General features: G+C 37.0%; 2 protein-coding genes across 19 annotated transcripts in view; one reads left to right on the forward strand and one right to left on the reverse strand.

Moving 5' to 3' along the window:
* TRPC5 (transient receptor potential cation channel subfamily C member 5) overlaps nucleotides 1-4,297 on the forward strand; it is a 324,015-nt gene extending 319,718 nt beyond the window's left edge. Inside the window, 2 exon segments of the mRNA NM_001082779.1 lie at nucleotides 747-836; nucleotides 2,757-4,297. Coding sequence (NP_001076248.1) covers nucleotides 747-836; nucleotides 2,757-3,449 — 783 coding nt within the window. The 3' untranslated portion in view covers nucleotides 3,450-4,297.
* Nucleotides 4,298-17,960: 13,663 nt separating this feature from the next.
* LOC100342997 (ALG13 UDP-N-acetylglucosaminyltransferase subunit) overlaps nucleotides 17,961-19,871 on the reverse strand; it is a 96,277-nt gene continuing 94,366 nt past the window's right edge. For 17 of the 18 annotated variants that reach the window (XR_016227951.1, XM_089324197.1, XM_089324198.1 and 14 more), the window contains one exon: nucleotides 17,961-18,866. Coding sequence is in view for 17 of the 18 variants with exons in the window: in XM_089324197.1 (XP_089180323.1) it covers nucleotides 18,601-18,866 (266 nt within the window). In the remaining variant the exon portion in view is untranslated. The remainder of the gene's footprint in view (nucleotides 18,867-19,871) is intronic. The other variant, XM_089324201.1, reaches the window with a different exon arrangement.

The raw sequence follows: 19,871 nt of genomic DNA on the forward strand, positions 1-19,871 counted from the left end.
GTGTGACTTTGGACACACCTGTTAACCTCACTGAGTCTCAGAATCCTCATCTGTTAAAGGGGAATTATGATAAAACTTCTTACAGGGTCTTGGAAATTGAGTGATGAGTGTGTGTGTGCGTGTGTGTGGTGTGGGGCATTGCCCAGCACAGTGCCTAACCTAGTGCAGTAAGTGACAGCTATCAACATCATCATCATCACTAATACAAATCATAGAGACCATATGTGTGTTATTGCCCTGAGGTCAAATCAAGAGACAATTCCTGTAAAGAAGTATAGGTTGATTCTGAAAAAAAAAAAATACCCTGAGTATATTATTAGTGCATATTGAAATTAGCACTTAGAGACTCTGAACTTTATAAAAGGAGGAAAAACTCATTTTCCTAGGAGTGTTACAGTTTAATCCAGCCTGAAAGGAACAGATAATATGATCATTCAAGCATTATTTCATTGTTATTATTCTATAAGTGTGAATGCATATTTCCTTTATACTTAGGTAGAAATTTTGCCCTTAGTGTGAATTGGCTTTTACTGGCTCACTCTACTCCCACATTCAGAGACATAATAATTTGTTTAGTCAATGGACTTAATCCATTTTGGGGGCAGAAAAAGGCTGGATCCTGTAAGGATTTTGTTGCAAAGATGATCTAAGCATGTTTTATTTCCTGTGTTCATTGCTCATTTCACTAAGAGCCTAAGAAGGAAACTGAATGCTTCTTCCTGTTTTTTTTTTTTTTTTAATTCCAGGAAGTTATCAGGAATTTAGTTAAAAGATATGTGGCTGCAATGATAAGAAATTCCAAAACAAATGAAGGACTAACAGAAGAAAATTTCAAGGTAATTTAATCACTAAGTGGTCTCTCATTTTTTATTTCTTAAGCATCATTTAATCTTCAAAGTGTTTGGGGTTACTTGTGATAAAATTTCACCTGCCGATAACACAGCTATACCCGCATACAATCAGTTCTAATACTTATTTTCTTTTTTGAAACTGCTTGTCACCCAGTAGATGGAGAAATTTTACCAATGTTTATCAAATCACAATCAGTTTTATGAATAAAATAAGTGTGCTCCATGCAGTCTTTTAATATTCTGGGTGTTTTTCAGGGGTAGGGAACATCCAGCCCACAGGCCAATAAGGCCCACAAAACCATTTGGCGTGGCCCTGCCGGGGCAACTGCAGACAGGACTCAAAATTCAATACATGTATAGCAGGCTAATTTTTAAGTTGATCATTTTGTATGGCCCACGAATGATGTTATAAATACCCACATGGCCCCTGGCAGAAAAAAGTTTCCCCACCCCTGCAAATGATGTGGCAAGGATGTATGGTGAGGGGCAAGACAGAAAAGGTAAGCTTTTTGGAGATTTAAAGTACTTATTTACCTAAAAGATGTAAGACCAAAAAAAAAAATCTGTTCTTAGATTTAAGGTCTTAAGAAACACTACCAATAAACAATACAATTCTGTTACTCTTGGCATATGCCTAAAACAGTGGGTCTCACTTGGGGGCAATTTTGATTCCCAGGCCATGTAGGAATGTCAGGAGACATCTTTGGTCACTACATTAGTATCTAATGAATAAAGGCAAGGTTGCTACTAAACCTCTGCTAATGAAGAGGATAGCTTCCTATATCAAAGAATTATCCAGCCCAACATCTCAATAGTGCAGAGGTTGAGATACCCTTTCCTAGAACACATTTCTTTTCTAAGGTATATAGGAAGGCCATTATCGTAATCCACAGACATAATTCACCTATGGAGAGCCTGAACTCGGCACCTATGGAGTGCCAAGAACTCTGCTAAGTGCTAGCATACAGTAGTAAGTAAGATCTAAACAGTCTCTAGTATCGTGGAGTGACAAGCAGTAATGCAGAGTGATAAATGATTGAGTATTCTGACAGGGTAAATATAGGCACTATGAAAACAGAGAGAAGGAACACAACTTGGACTTGGAGGGCCAGAACAGTCTTTCCAGCAGAACCGGTGCTTAAGCTGAGGTTCAGAGGAGCCAGATGAAGAAAGAGTTGGTGAGAAGGGTGTTCCAGACAGAGAGGACAGCACAAGGGAGAATATGCCTGTATGGGTGGACAGTAGACAGCCCGAGAAATAGGGGAAGGAGAGAGATGAAACTAGAAAGAATCAATAGGTACTAGACCTTAAAAAAACTTTAATCCATGGCATGGTGCTTAACTTTGTCCTAAATTACTAGTTTTAAGCAAGGGAATGACATGATCAGATTAAGCTTTAAAAAAAGGCTTTCAAAGGAACAACCTAGTATCTAAGTAGCCAGTAAGATAGAGGAGAGTTCATAGAGACTTAAAGGAACAGTTCTGTCCCCAGAGAGCAGTCTCATCTCTGACATTCCACTGCTCTAGTTTCATTCCTTAGAGTCCTGAAAGCTTTTTCTTCTTCAGTAGTCCTTTTATATGCAGATACTTGTGAAAGCCAGCGCCCTAATCTAATACTTTCATTGTCAGTTAACACTTTAGCAGGAATTAGTCTGTTGATGTGCCCTGCTGAGGTGGTTCTGAAATCAACTTTACCCACTGCACAATTTTTGCAGTGGCCAACCCTGCCTGCAGAATTATTAACATTTTTTTTTTCTTGTGCTTGGATAATGGGAGACTTTTCTGATAGTTTGCAGACTTGGTGATTTGCTACTAGGAAAACCCTGCTACGTTCCAAAGGGGAATGTGCCCACTTTGAATTAAAAACCAAGCTTCTTGACATAATGTGCCTCCTCTCTTTCCCCAGGAACTAAAGCAGGACATCTCCAGCTTTCGATACGAAGTGCTTGACCTCTTAGGAAATAGAAAACAGCCAAGGAGAAGCCTTTCCACTAGCAGCACTGAACTCTCTCAGAGGGATGATACCAATGATGGCAGTGGTGGGGCTCGGGCCAAATCCAAGAGTGTTTCTTTCAATTTAGGCTGTAAGAAAAAGGCATGCCATGGGCCACCTCTCATCAGAACCATGCCAAGAGCCAGTGGTGCCCAAGGAAAGTCAAAAGCCGAGTCATCAAGCAAACGCTCCTTCATGGGCCCTTCTCTCAAGAAATTGGGTCTCCTATTCTCCAAGTTTAATGGTCATATGTCTGAACCCAGTTCAGAACCAATGTACACCATTTCTGATGGAATCGTTCAGCAGCACTATATGTGGCAGGACATCAGATATTCTCAGATGGAGAAAGGGAAAGCAGAGGCCTGTTCTCAAAGTGAAATTAACCTCAGTGAGGTAGAATTAGGAGAAGTCCGGGGCGCTGCTCAGAGCAGTGAATGCCCTTTAACCTGTTCCAGCTCTCTTCACTGTGCATCCAGCATCTGCTCCTCAAATTCTAAACTCTTAGACTCCTCAGAGGATGTATTTGAAACTTGGGGAGAGGCTTGTGACTTGCTCATGCACAAATGGGGTGATGGACAGGAAGAACAAGTTACTACTCGGCTCTAAGTCAAGCCCCTATCACCTGTTCTGGAACTCAACAGAAAATTTATAATATCCTTGCTCTCAGAAGTGACATAGAATATGATTCTCTCACTGCCCCCGCTAGGAAGGAGTGAAACTCCTATTATTTTCACTGTCTTTTATAGCCACATCCTCCATATTTTTGTTCTTGTTTTACTATTATATTATTTGCCTTTTTATACCTATAAACACTAAGTCCATCTCACAACCAACTGAAGGGGTGTTGCCCCTAATCAGCAGAGGTGCAGTTGGGTGCTTAACCCTTTTGCTTTGCTTTTCTTACCTTTGCTTCCTTGAAGCTCCAGGTGCCACTGTGCTATTGTTGCTGCCACAGATTCCTGACCTTCCTCAGGATCTCACACCATGTCCCCACAGGGTGGAGGGATGTGGCCAGCAGTCCCCACCAGCTATCAGATAAGGCAAACCAACCTGCCTATCTTTGTTGCCCTTCAGTGCTACACGCTGCCCATGCTGGTTCAATGAACAGCATAAGAGGGAGGCCGAACAGACTCCAAAGAATTGTCAGCTCGTGGTTTCTAGGTATAACTGGCCTTTTGTTTTGTTTTGAAACACTACAACTTCTTACTGTGGGGGCTGTTGAGTTTTGTTTCTTAAAGATGTGTCAGTTTCGTAATGTGTGCCAATGAGATATTTACCCCATAGTATATGGCATATCTAATAAGTTAGGTGAATTCCTTTCCTGTGTTTGTGTGTTTCAGTTAACTTATTACATTTTGATATTTGATACTATCAAAGTTAGTATTTAGGATGTGTACTGTTTTTTAAAAACTTCTACTACACTCTAACCAATAGTCACTACATCTTATACACTGAAAAGAAAAAAAAATCATTAGCTGGTATATTTATAGGGTCCTATCTACTGTTTATAGTTTTAATCATCATTGCTATCAAAGAATTTCTAAGATACAAGTCTGGATTTGAAACATTTTCTATTAGAAAAATGACATTTTGCTGAGGTGTTAGAATCTGAAAAATGAGCATCTTCAATTTAATCGCTTTCAGAAGAGAACTCAATTTTAGGTCTAGATAACCTAATTCAGGTTGCAGTTTTAATATTCATTGGGAGCAATGAAACTGCATGTGTAAATTTGTTAGATATATAAAATAACAACCCTAGTGAACTCATGAAACAGTGCACATGATCCAAGTTCTGCTATTATGAAGCAATATACATCCAAAATTTACTTTCCACAGCTTGAGTGCCTCATCAGATTACAAAGGTTCAAGTTTAAAAGTGAAGTCCATAATGATGACCATAAAGGTCATTGTTTTAGACCTGATAACCACCACAAGATAACATGCTATAAGCAAGAATGGTTTTCACCAGCATTAGCACAAAGGTTTTTCCAATTTAGACTCTAATAAATGACCTGAAACAGTCCTAATAGGTCTGAATTCTGGAGATTAAATTCAGTATGTGTCCCCAGAAAACAGTTAGTTAGGTGTCATCTTATTCTTTTAAACGTCAACACCAGTAGGAGTTCATCTAACTTACCCAATTGTCAAAGTAACTTTGAATAATAAAACATTGACTACATTACTAATTTGTACTGATGTTACCAAAAAAACAATATATATAGCTCTAGTTCATGAAAAGAAAAACCACATGTCTTTCACACAAGTGTATATATTTCTCATATAACTGTTCTAGCAATTAACTTACCAATTTGTCAGAGAACAGGGTAGTCACACAAGGAGCCATGCTCCAAAACAGTCTTCTCTCAGCTATGTTCTCAAGAAAGAGTATGTATAAATCACAGTAGTCAATCCCTGCTGCTAAAAGAAACTAGTGTCATATTTCATGGGAGTACATTGTTTTTCAGATATTTTCAGGGTGTTTTCTGCATGAATTGAGCTTATGACTTCACTAGCAATGTTGAGGCCTCATTTAGAATGGTGGTTAAAGCCAAACTTTGTCCTAATTTTTATGTTGGTGACATCAACATTTTTATTAGCTAACTTAGTAGAAAGTATGAAGAAAGTACCACCTTTGATAGCTACTATCAAAAATGGTATCTCAAGTCAAAATGGTCATATCCTCTGACCCTAGAGAAGGTATAAGACAACCTCAGTAGATTTATAGAGGTAAAAATGTTAGAGCTAAAAGAGAACCTTAGATAAGACTGATTCTATTCCAACTTGGTATTTTACAAATAAAAGAACAGGAATAGGAATAAAGGAGGCCCAGAGAAGAATAACAACTTGCTCAACATCACAGAACCCAATAACTCAAATCTAGATCACAGAAATAGACATTATTAAGCATATATGTTATATACAGGAGATGTGCAAATGAAATAGCCACTACAAATACCCTTTTTTCATTTGCTCAAAATGTTATGAACAAAATTTCAGACTGACATATTTAAATGTAAAGTTAAAAATGTACTGTGAAGTCAAATATACTTATATAAAACATTTACTAGTATAAAATATCTATACCATGGTTCACCTCCATTACAGTTGGCTTTCTTATTACTTCCAGACACCTTAGATGAATTTGCTTGATCCCATAATGACACTCACATCTCTATGATAGTAAGGGTAAAAATATTACAATGTCTGGATTTTATGACAAAGTGATCATGGTTGAAGTTATGCCTTCCACTTCTAGCTTTAAGGCCAATGCAGTACAAAGAGGAAAGGTTCTAAATTCAAAATCATTTTTTGGAATAGGCCAACTTTTACAAATATAAATGATCCAAGTTTTACTTCAACCTACTTCCATGGGAATTTTTTTTAAATGTCCAGTTCTGCCTCCTAGAATTTTTCATTATTTTTCATTCCATCATGGCCTAATTTAGGCTATTTCAACTAAGTGCAAAACATCTAAACATGTACCTGCAATATGGTTCAAGAACCTAAAAAACAAAACAAAAAAACACTACCTTTTTAAAAAAAATTTATAGTTCTTATGGCAATGCAAACCTCCTTTGGAAATTTCAATGGGAATTTTAGAGGAAAATATGAGGCAATATCTTACCCAGAAAATATAACGATTTGGCATTCACATTGAATTGTGGGTAAGATTCAGTGTTTTGATTGATAGTTTTAATGGTTCGGATCTTGGTTTGTTAAATCATCAGATAAAAAGTACTTGAAGTTAGGCAGAAGTTTGTTTAAAAGAAAGACGATTAGAACATATTATCTTGGTAATCAAGCTTTCAAAAGAGTGCTAATAAACAGATTGCTTGTATAGACCAGTCAATGTATATTAATGTAATTGTTGGGATCATTTAAATAACCTCTTCATACTTACTTCACAGCTCCCCCTACTTTCAATCCTTGCAGCTTTGCCTCAGAACTATGGGCATTTTAGATTGTTTCTTTGGTTTGCTCTACTTGCGTAAATGCTCCAATTACTCTGTTGATGCAGGACTAGCAACTGGAAACTGAGTAGTACTTTACTACACAGAAATGTTATTTCTACTGCATTGCCAATGACTCTTTCAGTCACTTTTTTTTTTTTTTCAACAGATCAGAGTTTTGGCTTGCTTTGCTTTTGTGGGGATGTTTCTTAAAGTGGGAACCTTGTCTATGTACACATATGTGTAATGAAACTTAATAGCATCTGATTGTACTGACCGTGGCCCTTCATTTTGTTTGGTAATTATTAGATCATTCTGAAGGGAGAGGAAGCTGGAATAATTTTTTAATGGAAAGATACTTCCTGAGATGTGGTAAGGAATTGCTAAAATGAACTGCCATGACAGCATTCTCTGTAACACAACTGTTATATCGAGGGCTATCAAGATTTGAGGTTTTTGGTTTTAAGAATAAGCATTTAGTCAGGAAAAAAAAAAGAGCTTACCTGTAAAATATAAAAATATACATTTTTGGCAAAATAAAGCAAGTCTGCACACTTGAGATATTACTATTTACATGTTGATTTATGGCCTAGGATTTTAAACTATATGCTGCTTGGTGATCCAGAGAAAGTGCTAGTAGGTGGCTTTTTAAAAAATGGGATGTTTAAGCACAGAGCAGTTAATTACTGGAATGATTCAGGCAGCAAGCCAGGGTGTTCTAGCATCTTTAAGTTCAGTATTTGTTTTATCTTTTGCTATCTAGAATGGATTTGCATCATGTACTTGTTAGCTTATTGATACAAGCTGTATTCTTCCTTTTTCTAAAAATATACCATCAGTGTTGGAGGTACTTGAGAAACATATACATATTAGGAATTATGATACTTAAATATAAAATTAAGTGGGACACCCTTATACCAGAAGCTAGTTTTCTTATCTGATGTGAAAAGTTGGGAAAGCTCTATAGAGGCTTTCTGCCACCACATAGCTGAAGCAAAAACAATTCCCCAGTAACAGAACCCACAACTTTTGATCACTGTAATCAAGCTTCACACATCCATGATTGTAGCACAAATCCATCTTCCCCTCCTGCGCCTCCTCCCAAAAAGCCTTCTTTACAACTCCAAATGACTTGATAGAACTAAAAAAGACTAAAGAAGAATGATATGCAGAGTGAAAGTCATTTTCACTAATTTGCAACATTTTTTTTTGCCCTTCAGCATTAAAAGGTTGTATGCCAACACATGAACACACAGAAACATACACACCAAGACACTGTTCTCAGTGGCACCTGAATGAATAGGTAGCAGTGTATCTTTCATTTAAATCTAAAGTAGGCAATCATGTGTAAGTACAGTTAAGCTGGTCTTGGCCATTTTTTTTTCCCCTCAAAGTTCAAAATAGCCCCTCAAATACTCATTGCCACCAATTGCCTTCCAAATGAAAAACCATCCTGACAGTTCTCCAGTTTTATAGAAACCCTAAAACTGACCCTTTGGATTTTTACTGGAGTTCTCGAGGGACTTAGATGGTGACAGTAGAGAGACAAAAAGAAAAGCTTTTAAAGTAAAGATGAATATGGATATGCACTTTGAAACATAGGACTGGGCCTGGCATTGTCGTACAATGGTTTAACCCACAATTCGTGACCCTGGCATCCTGTATCAGTACATTGGCATAAGTGCCTTCTGCTCTGCTTTTGATCCAGTTCTCTGCTAATGTTCCTGGGAAAGAAACAAAAGATAGCCCAAGTACCTGGGCCCTTGCCACCCACATGGGAGATCCAGATGAAATTTCAGGCTCCTGATTTTGGCCTGGCTCAGACCTAGCTGCTGAGGCCATCTGAGATGGAAGACTTGTTTCTCTCTCTGTGTCTCCCTTCCTGTCACTCAGCTTTTTGAATAAGTATTCTTAAAAAAATACATGGGACTAACCACCAAATTGAGATTCAGTTTGCCCAATTAAAAAATATGGTTTCCAAATTAAAACATTGTCATCATTTTCTCCCTTAATAAAATCAAGAATTGCAACAGAATATGAAAACTAGTTCCAATCAACCTATGATTTTTAAAATTTTGGGTCATATTTGGGTTTCATTTCAGATGGTAGTGAGTTCTCATCTTGGGATCACGGCAACCCTGAATTGAACACATCAGACTCATGGTACGTTTTTTTTTTTTTTTTTTTTTTTTTTTTTTTTTTTTTTACCAAATCAGAATTTTATTTTTAACAAAATCTCTACATGATGCTTGTGCACATTCAAGCTTAAAAAGCGCTGAGCTAGACTTGTCAATATGAATATTTCTCTTTGACAGAAAATACAGGAACAAGGTAAAAACAATGGAGTTCTGCTGTATTTTATCATCCATAGGTATGTCACTGTCAACTGTACCCCTTTCCAGTTTGTCTTCTTGCTGTTAACATTTTAAAGGTTCTTGGGGCCAGTGTTGTGGTGCAGCTGCTTAATTTGTCACTTGCAACACTTGCATCCCATGTAGGAGTGCCAGTTCAAGTCCTGGCTGCTCTGCTTCCAACCCAGCTCCCTATGGAAGACCAGGATGGAGTTTCTAGCTCTTGACTTCTGCCTGGCCCAGACCTGCCTGTTGCTTTCTTTCTTTTTTTTTTCTTTTTTTTTTAAACTTTTATTTAATGCATATAAATTTCCAAAGTACGACTTATGGATTACAATGGCTTCCCCCCCATACCGTCCCTCCCACCCACAACCCTCCCCTTTCCCACTCCCTCTCCCCTTCCATTCACATCAAGATTCATTTTCGATTATCTTAATATACAGAAGATCAGCTTAGTATACATTAAGTATGGATTTCAACAGTTTGCTCCCACACAGAAACATAAAGTGAAAAATAATAGATGATTTTTTTAAATGATGATGAAATCAGAGCAGACCTATTGTCATGTTTAATCCCAGTGAGAGTCAAGTTGGGAATTGATAATTTCTTTTTTTTTTTTTTTACAAAGGATCAGTTTAGTATGCATTAAGTAAGGATTTCAACAGTTTGCACCCCCATAGAAACACAAAGTGAAATATATTGTTTGAGTACTAGTTATAGCATTAAATCTCAATGCACAGCACATTAAGGATAGAGATCCTACATGAGGAGTAAGTGCACAGTGACTCCTGTTGTTGACTTTACCAATTGACACTCCTGTCTATGGCATCAGTAATCTCCCTATGCTCCAGTCATGAGTTTCCAAGGCTATGGAAGCCCTCTGAGTTCTCCGACTCTTATCTTGTTTAGACAAGGTCATAGTCAAAGTGGAGGTTCTCTCCTCCCTTCAGAGAAAGGTACCTCCTTCTTTGATGACCTGTTTTAAATTGTTCAGAATGTATGTATTTATGAAAACCAGTCTATGATATTGAACAATTTCTTTCTTGTTTTTTTCTAACACTAGAAGTAGTATTCAAGAGGACAGCAATATTTAAATTATTCATAGGATTCAATATCTTCAAGATTTCTCAACTATAGGGATGAAATCGAGGATGGGGAATTCCTTTCTACTTAAACTAATAAATGCAGTTTGGAACTACAGCAAAAAAGAAAAAAAAGATTAGAAAATAAAGTGTATGCTTAATTCACTTTTTCAGCCTAGCTGGTGGCCCCAGTCATGCATTATCATACAGAAAGTGTTAGTGTCAAATTTAAGGTTCAAATTATAGCTCCTAAGCTTAATCATAAAAAATTTCAAATGTGTTTGTGAAAAATGGTGTTTTGGCTTTGCAAACTATTTTAAAAGCTAAAACCTCTTTCAGTAACTATTTTATTTACTTTCTGTAAGAAGTGCAAACTTAGTGTCAATCTTAACTGTGTTAAAAAAATCTTGTACAATAATTTTGTGTATTTTTAGCTTTACTATAAATAAAAATAAAGCATTTACTCCCCCCCATATGTATGGTTACTCAGATTTAAGGTATGTCTGTTCCACCCTTTTCCAATGTAATAATTTGTAGCCACCTATTAATAAATATTTATGAACAATAGATTTTACACTATAATTTGACAACAGAAACACTAACAGAAGACCTCTGCAGTCTAATAGATTTTGAAAAGTATATGACTGAAAATAAACATTATTCCAATTTTTACATTTCCTACTAAATCAAGCTATGACTATTAATTTAAAATTTAGTAATCACTCAGAAAACCTATGAGTTGATAAAATAAAGGACCAATCCAGTGATAAAACTATAGCTTACAACACTGGGAAACCTCAAAGTCCTGATCCTAGAAACTTATTATTCTCCATTGGATACCTAAAATACGATACAGGTTGCACACAAAACAGTTTGAATCTGAGTCAGTAAGAAGACATATAAACCAAGGTTAAGCTGGTCATGGTTATGGTGTAATCTGAGTACATCTGAGCAATACTTCAAGTATTAATTGACATTCCTTCGAAGGTTTGGTAGTAATAGACTCGCCAGCAATTACGTTTCTTCCAACTAATTCAGATTCCTGATGTTTCATTGTATTTTAATAATTAAAGTTTCAGGCCATTAGGACACTGGTTAGCATAAGCAAAACACCAACTTTCAGCTAAATAACTTGGAAATTCTGGCCCAATTATTTTGAGCATAAAAGTGTATAACATTTGTACACTAGTTAGATAAGGACAATTTAAAAAGAAGTGCGAAGTATATTTGACAAAGATTTGTAATCAACATGTACAAATTTCTCCCAAAATGTGAAACAGTCTGATCATACTTCACAAAGGAATATACACATAAAAATGCTTGATAAAAAATTAAGAAAATGTAAATTTTAACCACAAGATATCACTTAGGCACTCACTAGAATGGCTAAAACCAAAAAGACTGACACCACCATATGCTGATAGAAATGGAAAAACTAGAACTCTCATATATTGCTGATGGGAATGTAAGAATGGTACAATTACTTTGGAAAAATGCCCAGCAGTTTCTTATAATACTAAACATACACCTAACTTATGACCCAACAATTCTCTTTCAAGAGGAATGAAAAGTGTTCACAAAATGATTTCCAGAAAAACATTCATAGAAGCTTTACTCACATCTGAAAATTGGAAATAGACCAAGTATCCATCAACAGAACACAGCCATATAATGAAATACTACTCAGAAATAAGAAGAAAACAACTATTGAGACGTGTAAGATAGATGAATCCCAAATATATTATATTGAAATCAGCCTTACACAAAAGAGCACAAAATTAGATTCAGTTACATACAGTTTGAATAACAGAAAGTCAATCTCTAATGGCGGTAAAACCAGAATGAACAATTGTTACCTGAAGGATGGGGATAGAAGTAAGGATTGACTGGGAAGGGGCATGAAGGGATTTTTCAGGGATGATGCTATCTTGATCAGCACATGGGATTCAAGTTATGATTTGTCAGTTATGATTTATCAAAACTGACTGCATCACTTAAGATTTCTTGCATTTCACTATGTAAAATTTACCTCAAAAGAAGAATCTGTAAGAAATACAGAATTCTAGTTAACAATATTCTTTCTGAGATATTTGGGGTGCAGTGTATTTAAGTCTGCAATTTACATTGAAATGCATCAAAAATAAGAATTTAGAGATGGATATGTGAAAAAGTAAGTAGAGTAAAATGTTCATTATAAAATCTAGGTCGTGGATATATATTCATCCAATTTTTCTGTATATTTAGAACATTTTCATAATAAAATGTTGGAAAAAGCAATCAGTAAAGGGAAAGAACTAGGTTAACAAAAGCCAAACATATGCCATGCTTCAAAACAACTAGGAAGGGGAGACCTACTTAGGTTGCTGAAGCTAAGCTAAGCACAGTTAAAAGGCAGAAAACAAAGTTCAACTGCTAAGGCAAGCAGAGCAACTGAAAATAAATTGGCTTTTTATTAAGGTAAAAATTCTAACTTTGAGGTGGCTAACATACCAGAGCAATGAAATTAAACAGTTTCTTTAAGCCTAGTACACTTTAGAATCCTACTAGTAGGGCAGATTTTTCCTACAATTCTGCAAACAATTTGAAAAACCCATATCTTACATACTTACACATACAGAGTTTGGAAAAAGTCATAAGGTCTCGCAAGAAAAATTTCCTAATTATGTGGGGGATTCACCACCCATATAACACTAATACATTAGTAACATTAACCAATAACCTTGACTGGAAAAGATCTTAACACTTTTATTCACTGGTCTGAATTTGTAAGAATTCATTTAATTGAACTTCAGTATTATGGAAACATTCCCATTCCCCTAGTCTAGCCAGTCACAGAAGCCACTCACCAAAGGGAGAAAAAGCAGTTCACCAGTGAGGAAATTTCCTGGTTTCCAAAATCCCCTCTGGCAGCCAAATGTAAAGAAAAAAGTGAACTTGAAGGCAGAGATAATTATTAGGAAAACTGTTACTGAAATAGTAAAACCTGAAGTGGTTCACTCACCTCAATTAGATTAAACTACAAGCAAATGTTATACAGTTAATAAAAATTAGTTTTACATGTAGCTATTGACTATTCTTGAGAATTGCAGAATGTTAAGAGCCATTTCTTATCATATGGATGTCTTCACATCGTATCTACAGATCTTATGTGACAGTCTCTCTAATAAATTAGATTCTTTTCTGGATTGAAGTCAATAATTTTTTAAAAAAGATTATTTTAGAAGTAGAGTTACAGACAAAGAGAGGAAGAGATAGAAAGGTCTTCCATAAGATGGTCCACTCCCCAAATGTCCACAACCACCAGAGCTGGGCCAGATCCGAAGCCAGGAGCTTCTTCTGGGTCTCCCATGCGGGTGCAGGGGCCCAAGCACTTGGGTCATTTTCTACTGCTTTCCCAGGCCATAGCAGAGAGCGGGATTGGAAGAGGAGCAGCTGGGTCACAAACCAGTGCCCATCTGGGATGCTGGTACTGCAGGTGGAAGCTTAAACTACATGCCACAGTGCCAGTCCCAAGTCAACAGTTTTTAAAACCTGAACTCTTACGTCCTAAGCAAACATCTCCTCTCCAGATGGCCAATTACCAATGTAGTTTTTCTTTAATAATTATGAAAAATTTCAAACACAAAGTAGAGAAGAGCATAACTAACCCAAACTTCAACAGTTATTAAAGAGTAACAGGCAGCTAATCTTCAACCTACAATTCATATCCGCAGATTATCACCCTTAAAACAGTTTTAGTCACCTAGTAGGTAGTTACCTACACTCAGGTCAATCCTTTCTTGAAGTTACATATCCCCACAGGTACCCAACAAGTCCTTAAAACGTATTATAGATAAAACTGCCTATGATAATTGAGGTAGGAAAAAAGACAAGTGTTCTAAATCAAACTGCTTTCCTGAAATTTAACATTCTAGATAGGATGTGGAAAAACAGGTCATTTTTTGCTTGCCAGTCAGGAATTCTTAGTTCTGCTATGAATGGAAAACTAAAATACTCCAGATTTCACATCAAAGGACCTAAAATTGCCCCAGATTTAGAAAACTCTAGATTAAGTTCATGCCCTACCTTCCCCAATGGACTAGTTCATTTTTGGTGGAGATTTATCATGTCTGAATTAAATTCTCAATGTCTGGTGTTCACATGAAAACACCATGATTTGCTTGTTTATACTTTTATTTCCAAAGCTAATTAAAAGGTTATCCGTTGATTAGAGGATCCAAGGAAATGAAAGATGTTTTAAATTCACAACTCTTGGATTTCAACAGTAAAAGACTCAATATTTGCATCTGCTCTTAATCAAGGCAGACAGCCACAATTAGTTTTGAGAATGCACATACAACATAAAAATAAAAATGAATTATTATTCCTCAGTATGGAAGAGATCCAACTTTCTAACTTTAGTGCACCAGATTTATATCAGGAACAGGGTAGAGGTAAAGGTTCTCAAATAAACCATGCTACCTTTGTATCTCCTTCCCCTGGTATTTCTGAATGATGAAATTTGGTTAACAGTAAAGAAAAGATAGAATATTGTTGATAATATTAAGGGCAACTAGAAATGTAACATGTAAAAGAGGAATCTACCACTACATTTTGGCTACAGGCTGATTCAATGTAAAGTCTTAATTTTTTAATTACCACAACAACCACTTCCTTTTATCTGGCAGCTGCCTCCAAGAACCACTGCAGACTTTTGCAGCAGTATAGATTATCCTCACCCTTACCTCCCTGGTCTTCACCAATAGGAGGGCCAAGGCTCACTCTTTTATTTCTTAGAGAAGAGTAGAACACATCAGCAAAGGGACTTGTATTTATGACTTAAACAGACCATAAAAACTGATTACATCTGATGATAATTAGGTCAATTTAGTACACATGTTGAATTCAGGTTTTACGACAATAACAATCATCTGATTAAACTGAATTAATTGGTAATGGTATTCAGGACAAGGCATACACCTACAAGTTTTCAACTGGAAACTGAAGGCAGATGTGCTTGTTTCAAGACCAGCCAAATTCCAAACTCACAATCTTAAGATAGACTGCAACCTTGTTAAGCAGCCTATGGAGCTAATTAGTGAACAAATGACAGTTGAAGTTAGAATTACTTGCTGGGACTTATGCATATATCAGAAATGCTAGCAAATTTAAAAAACTTGGGAGTAGGGCACTGCTCTGTCATAAGCTTGACTAAAATAAACACTTATACAAGCCATGATTTGTAGTCTGCACAAATTTAAGAATCCAAGAAGTTAAAGCACTAATACATCCAGAGTTAGGTTGTTGCAAACATCAGTGAGATGCCATCCATCTTTCTTTACTAAAGTTGTCAGATGTCAAGTTCTAGGGCAAGGCTTTTTTTTATTCTTGATGTATCCACAAATTAAGTGATCAGAGGTTCTTTTTAAAAAAAAAAATATTTGAAAGACTTACAGAGAGAGGGAGGGAGGGAGAAGGAGAGAGAGGAAGATAGGGAGAGAGGTAGAGATACCGTCCATCTGCTGGTTCATTTTCCAAATTGCTGCAACAGCCAGGGCTGAGACAGCTCAAAGCCAGGATCTTCAATCGGTTATACCACGTGGATGCGGGGCCAAAGCACTTGAACCATATTCTGCTGCTTTCCCCAGGCCTTTAGCAGGGAGCTGGATAGGAAGCATAGTAGCAGAGACAGGAACAGGCGCCCTATGGGATGCGGGAGTGGCTTTACTGGCTATGCTACAATGCTTGCCCCTAGAGCAAGGCTTTTCAAGATGGATCCAAAAACAGCTGAACCAATGGCTTCTGTGAATGGAACCCTTTAACTTGTACACTGGCTTATTTGGAATATCAATCGCCTTGAAAATAGTACATTGAAGATAACAACTGCTTTGCAATGGGTTCCACTGCAGTCCTTTCAACTGTTCAAGTACCTCTGACTTCTCAAATGGTTCCTATTGCCAGGGGTGTAGAAACAGGTTAAAGGACAGAACAAGTCAAAAGCATAACTAACATTTAAAGAAACAGGCTTGGGGGGGGGGGGGCGGCACTGCTGTGGTGTAGTAGGCTAAACTACAACCTGCGGCGCCAGCATCCCATATGGGTGCTGATTTTAGTCCTGGCTGCTCCATTTCCGATCCAGCTCTCTGTGCTTGTTATGGAAACCTGGGATGTGAAAACTCCCTTCTTTCAAACAGGCACCAGAGACAGTGGAGGATCCAAAGCAGTGTATTAACATGAGTGGGCTCAACCGGAATCATTTCCTGAAAACTGAGCATCAATCCCAAGTTTCTTACCATATTTATAGGTTCATCAGCATCACACCTTAGCCAGTACAGCAGTGGGTTTAAACTGCATCCTATGTGACTTAAGGCCACACTTTTCAATGGTCAGTGGATTCTGTATGGCTACAAAAGAGATACCTGGAGAGGATTTATAGGGCAGATTTATCACTGGAGTTACAGATAGCAGAACTTAGGACATCTTCCCTCCCTTGACAAGATAATACTGGGCAGCTGCTTAGCTAGTTAATTGGGAGCAACCACTTTTCAAGGTTAGTGTCCGGGGTCTGCTTCCTTCCTTTGTGGGGCTGCATTTTCTCTGTATGCTAATGGGCTAGGAAAAGCAGAAGATGGCCCAAGTTCTTGGGCCCATTATCCATGTGGGAAACCTGGAAGAAGCTCCTGGTTATAGTCTGGCCCAGTTCTGACAGTTGTGGCCATCTGGGGAAGTGAACCAGAGGATGAAAGATCTCTATTTCGCTCTCTCTTTCTCTCTCTCTCTTCCCCTCCTTCCGTTCCCCCACCTGTAACTCTTTCAAATAAATAAATAAACCTTTACAAAAGAGAGAAAGAGAAAGAAATAGGTTAGAGATGGCATCGTGGTACAGACTGTTAAGCCAGTGCCTGTGAAGCCAGAAACCCATGAGTACCAATTCAAGTCCGGCTATTCTACTTCCAATCCAGCTCCTTGCTAATATGCCTGGGAAAGCAGCAGAAAATGGCACAAGCACTTAGATACTTGACACCCACACTGGAGACCCATATAAAGTTTCAGGCTCCTAGTTTTGGCCAGGCCCAGCCCTGCCTATCACAGCCATTTTGGGAGTGAACTAGTGGATGAAGGATCTCAATCAATCAGTCTCTGTCTCCTTTCCCTCCCTCTCCCTTTGACTCTGCCTTTCAAATAAATAAAACTTTAAAAAAAAAAGTAGGTTTTGGGGCAACCAAAGAACACTTTCTAAACTGCTGTCAGATGAAATACAGTAATGCACTTAGGACAAATTACCCCTCAGAGGAGAACTGATCAAAATACAGAACACCTTGGGGTGTTTGGATAGATGAAAAGGAAAAGGAAAGATGGATTGATGAACTGTCTCGCAGAAAGAGACAAGCCTTCAGAGATACAAGATAAGTCTAAACACAAAACATCAAGATGAAAAACTGCAAAGCATAGGACAATAAGAAAGTCTAGATTAATGTTCCATAATGGGTTTATACAGATGTTTCTGAAAAACAGAAATACAACCTAAAAAGGAACATTCTCAGGAGAAAAGAACTAGATACAGCAGTATGCATTGCAGTGACCTGAGATTAAATGACATTTCAAATGGTCCCGCAACTACCCCCACCAGTTCATGCTATAAATTCACATTCTTTTGCAACCAAAATGCCAGGGGAAAAAACATGCTGAAATAATCAAATGTCTGGTACACTCTTTGTGGCCATGAAAAAGTAAAATAGAAGAAAATCTCACACATTTTGGCAATTTTAAATGCTAGTTTTTATTTACTGCTAACTGTGCAAAGGACACCAATTCAATACTGTGCAGTAAAACAGTTACATAAATCCAGTTTTAAACAATAGTATAGGATAAATCTAAAGCAGAGCACCGTGTGCCTTCAAAGCTGATTACCACAGAATACAGCTCAGTTCAGACAACTCTTAAGACATCTGAAGAACACTCTCATTTAATATTGAGTCACCCAGAGGCAAAGGCTTCTGGTTTTATTGTTTTGCTTTCTAGAAAAAAGCACAAGTTATTCCAATTTTGCATGTTTTAATATGTGTGATCTCTGAACTAAGGAAACAGTTTGTATGACTTATTCGTTTTATCAATTGTTACCATCAGCTAACTCAAAGTTGACAAGCCAGCTGATAGGAAAGCAGTTGAATAAAATGTGGGACTAGTTGTACATTCAACTCAATTTCTTCATTCACAACTCAAAGAAATATTACTTTAATGTGGTATTTTAAATCAAAAGATAAAATATTCTTGAAAACAGATACAATGGTAACCATTCTACCCACCTAAACCATTTAAACACTAACATAAAAGACTTTCTAAAAACCAAAACAGCAAGAAATAGCAGTGCAAGAATACTTCATACTGTTGAATCTTACATATTTTGAGGTAAATAATGAGGAGCTGAGGAAGTTGGAGCAACATAGCCTGCTGGCCCAGGATTTATAGCACCATGAATTTGAGAAGAACTGCCATAGACTGCACCAACTGGATGCCATGAGGCAACACAGGTATAATCTGGCACAACAGGATAGCAGGCATCATAACCTGAAAAAGGTGGCTGTCCATAGGGATCTGACATCATTGGATAGTAGACTGCTCCATGAGGGATGGATGCAGGATCAGCATTTGGAAAAGTATCTGAAATACAGAATACATATGGTATACTTTATACACAAAAATTCACTGAAATAGATCCCATACAAAATAAACAGATGTTCTTACAGGTGAAATATAATAATATCACTAACTGTAAGAAAGATCACGGCAACTGCAGCAGGGGCACTTTACATATAAATAATAGTGACTAAAAGGAAACAACCAAAAGATAATATGAAAATTTTCAAATAAAACATTACATATAAGTTTGTGGAAAATGGATTCAAATCAAAACCACAATGATATATCACCTCATCCCGGATGGAATGGCTATGATCAAAAACACAGTAGAAATTGATGGTGTTCTAACTTTGCTATAGTGACCATACATATTAGACAAAAAAAGGAATTTTTAATTATTTAGATTATCCCATTCCATTGAATCAAGACTGCCACTGCCTCATGGTTTACTACTACAACTAAAAAGAGCTCTATAAAAGGTACATTGTACAAAAATGCAATGAAGTTTGACACTTTATTTTTTTATTACCATGGGCCACATCATATCAGCTCACTAGAAACAAGATTATATAGTGCTAACAACATTCCAAAAACATTACTATACTTTAAAAAGGGAAGGGAGTAGAGAAAGGAAACTAACATTTCAAATATGCACCAGGTACAACATACTTATATATAGATTGCAATCAGTTCTTCTAACAACACTGGCAAGCCAGCTATTTCCCAGTTTACAGAAAATCAGGTTTAGGAAAGTTAAATAGCTTAACCAAAATCACAAACATCAAGTAGCAGTGTTAGAATTTAAAACAGATTTAGTTAGATTAGTTCATACCATTTCTTCTGCCTCCTACTGATTCTTTCTAAGAAGAGCAGTCCAAAGATCCTACTCTAAACCCTCCCAAATGCTTTCCCATCTAAATTATACTGTAAACACATAGATGGCAATCATCCTTACTGTCTGGCACAGTGGTTCTCAAATATTTTAGTCTCAGGATCACTTTACATTCTTAAAAAATTGAGAACTTC

This window comes from Oryctolagus cuniculus, chromosome X, assembly GCF_051225735.1.
Source record: "Oryctolagus cuniculus isolate XC-2025 breed Fujian yellow rabbit chromosome X, ASM5122573v1, whole genome shotgun sequence".
In the NCBI taxonomy this organism is placed as follows: Eukaryota; Metazoa; Chordata; class Mammalia; order Lagomorpha; family Leporidae; genus Oryctolagus; species Oryctolagus cuniculus.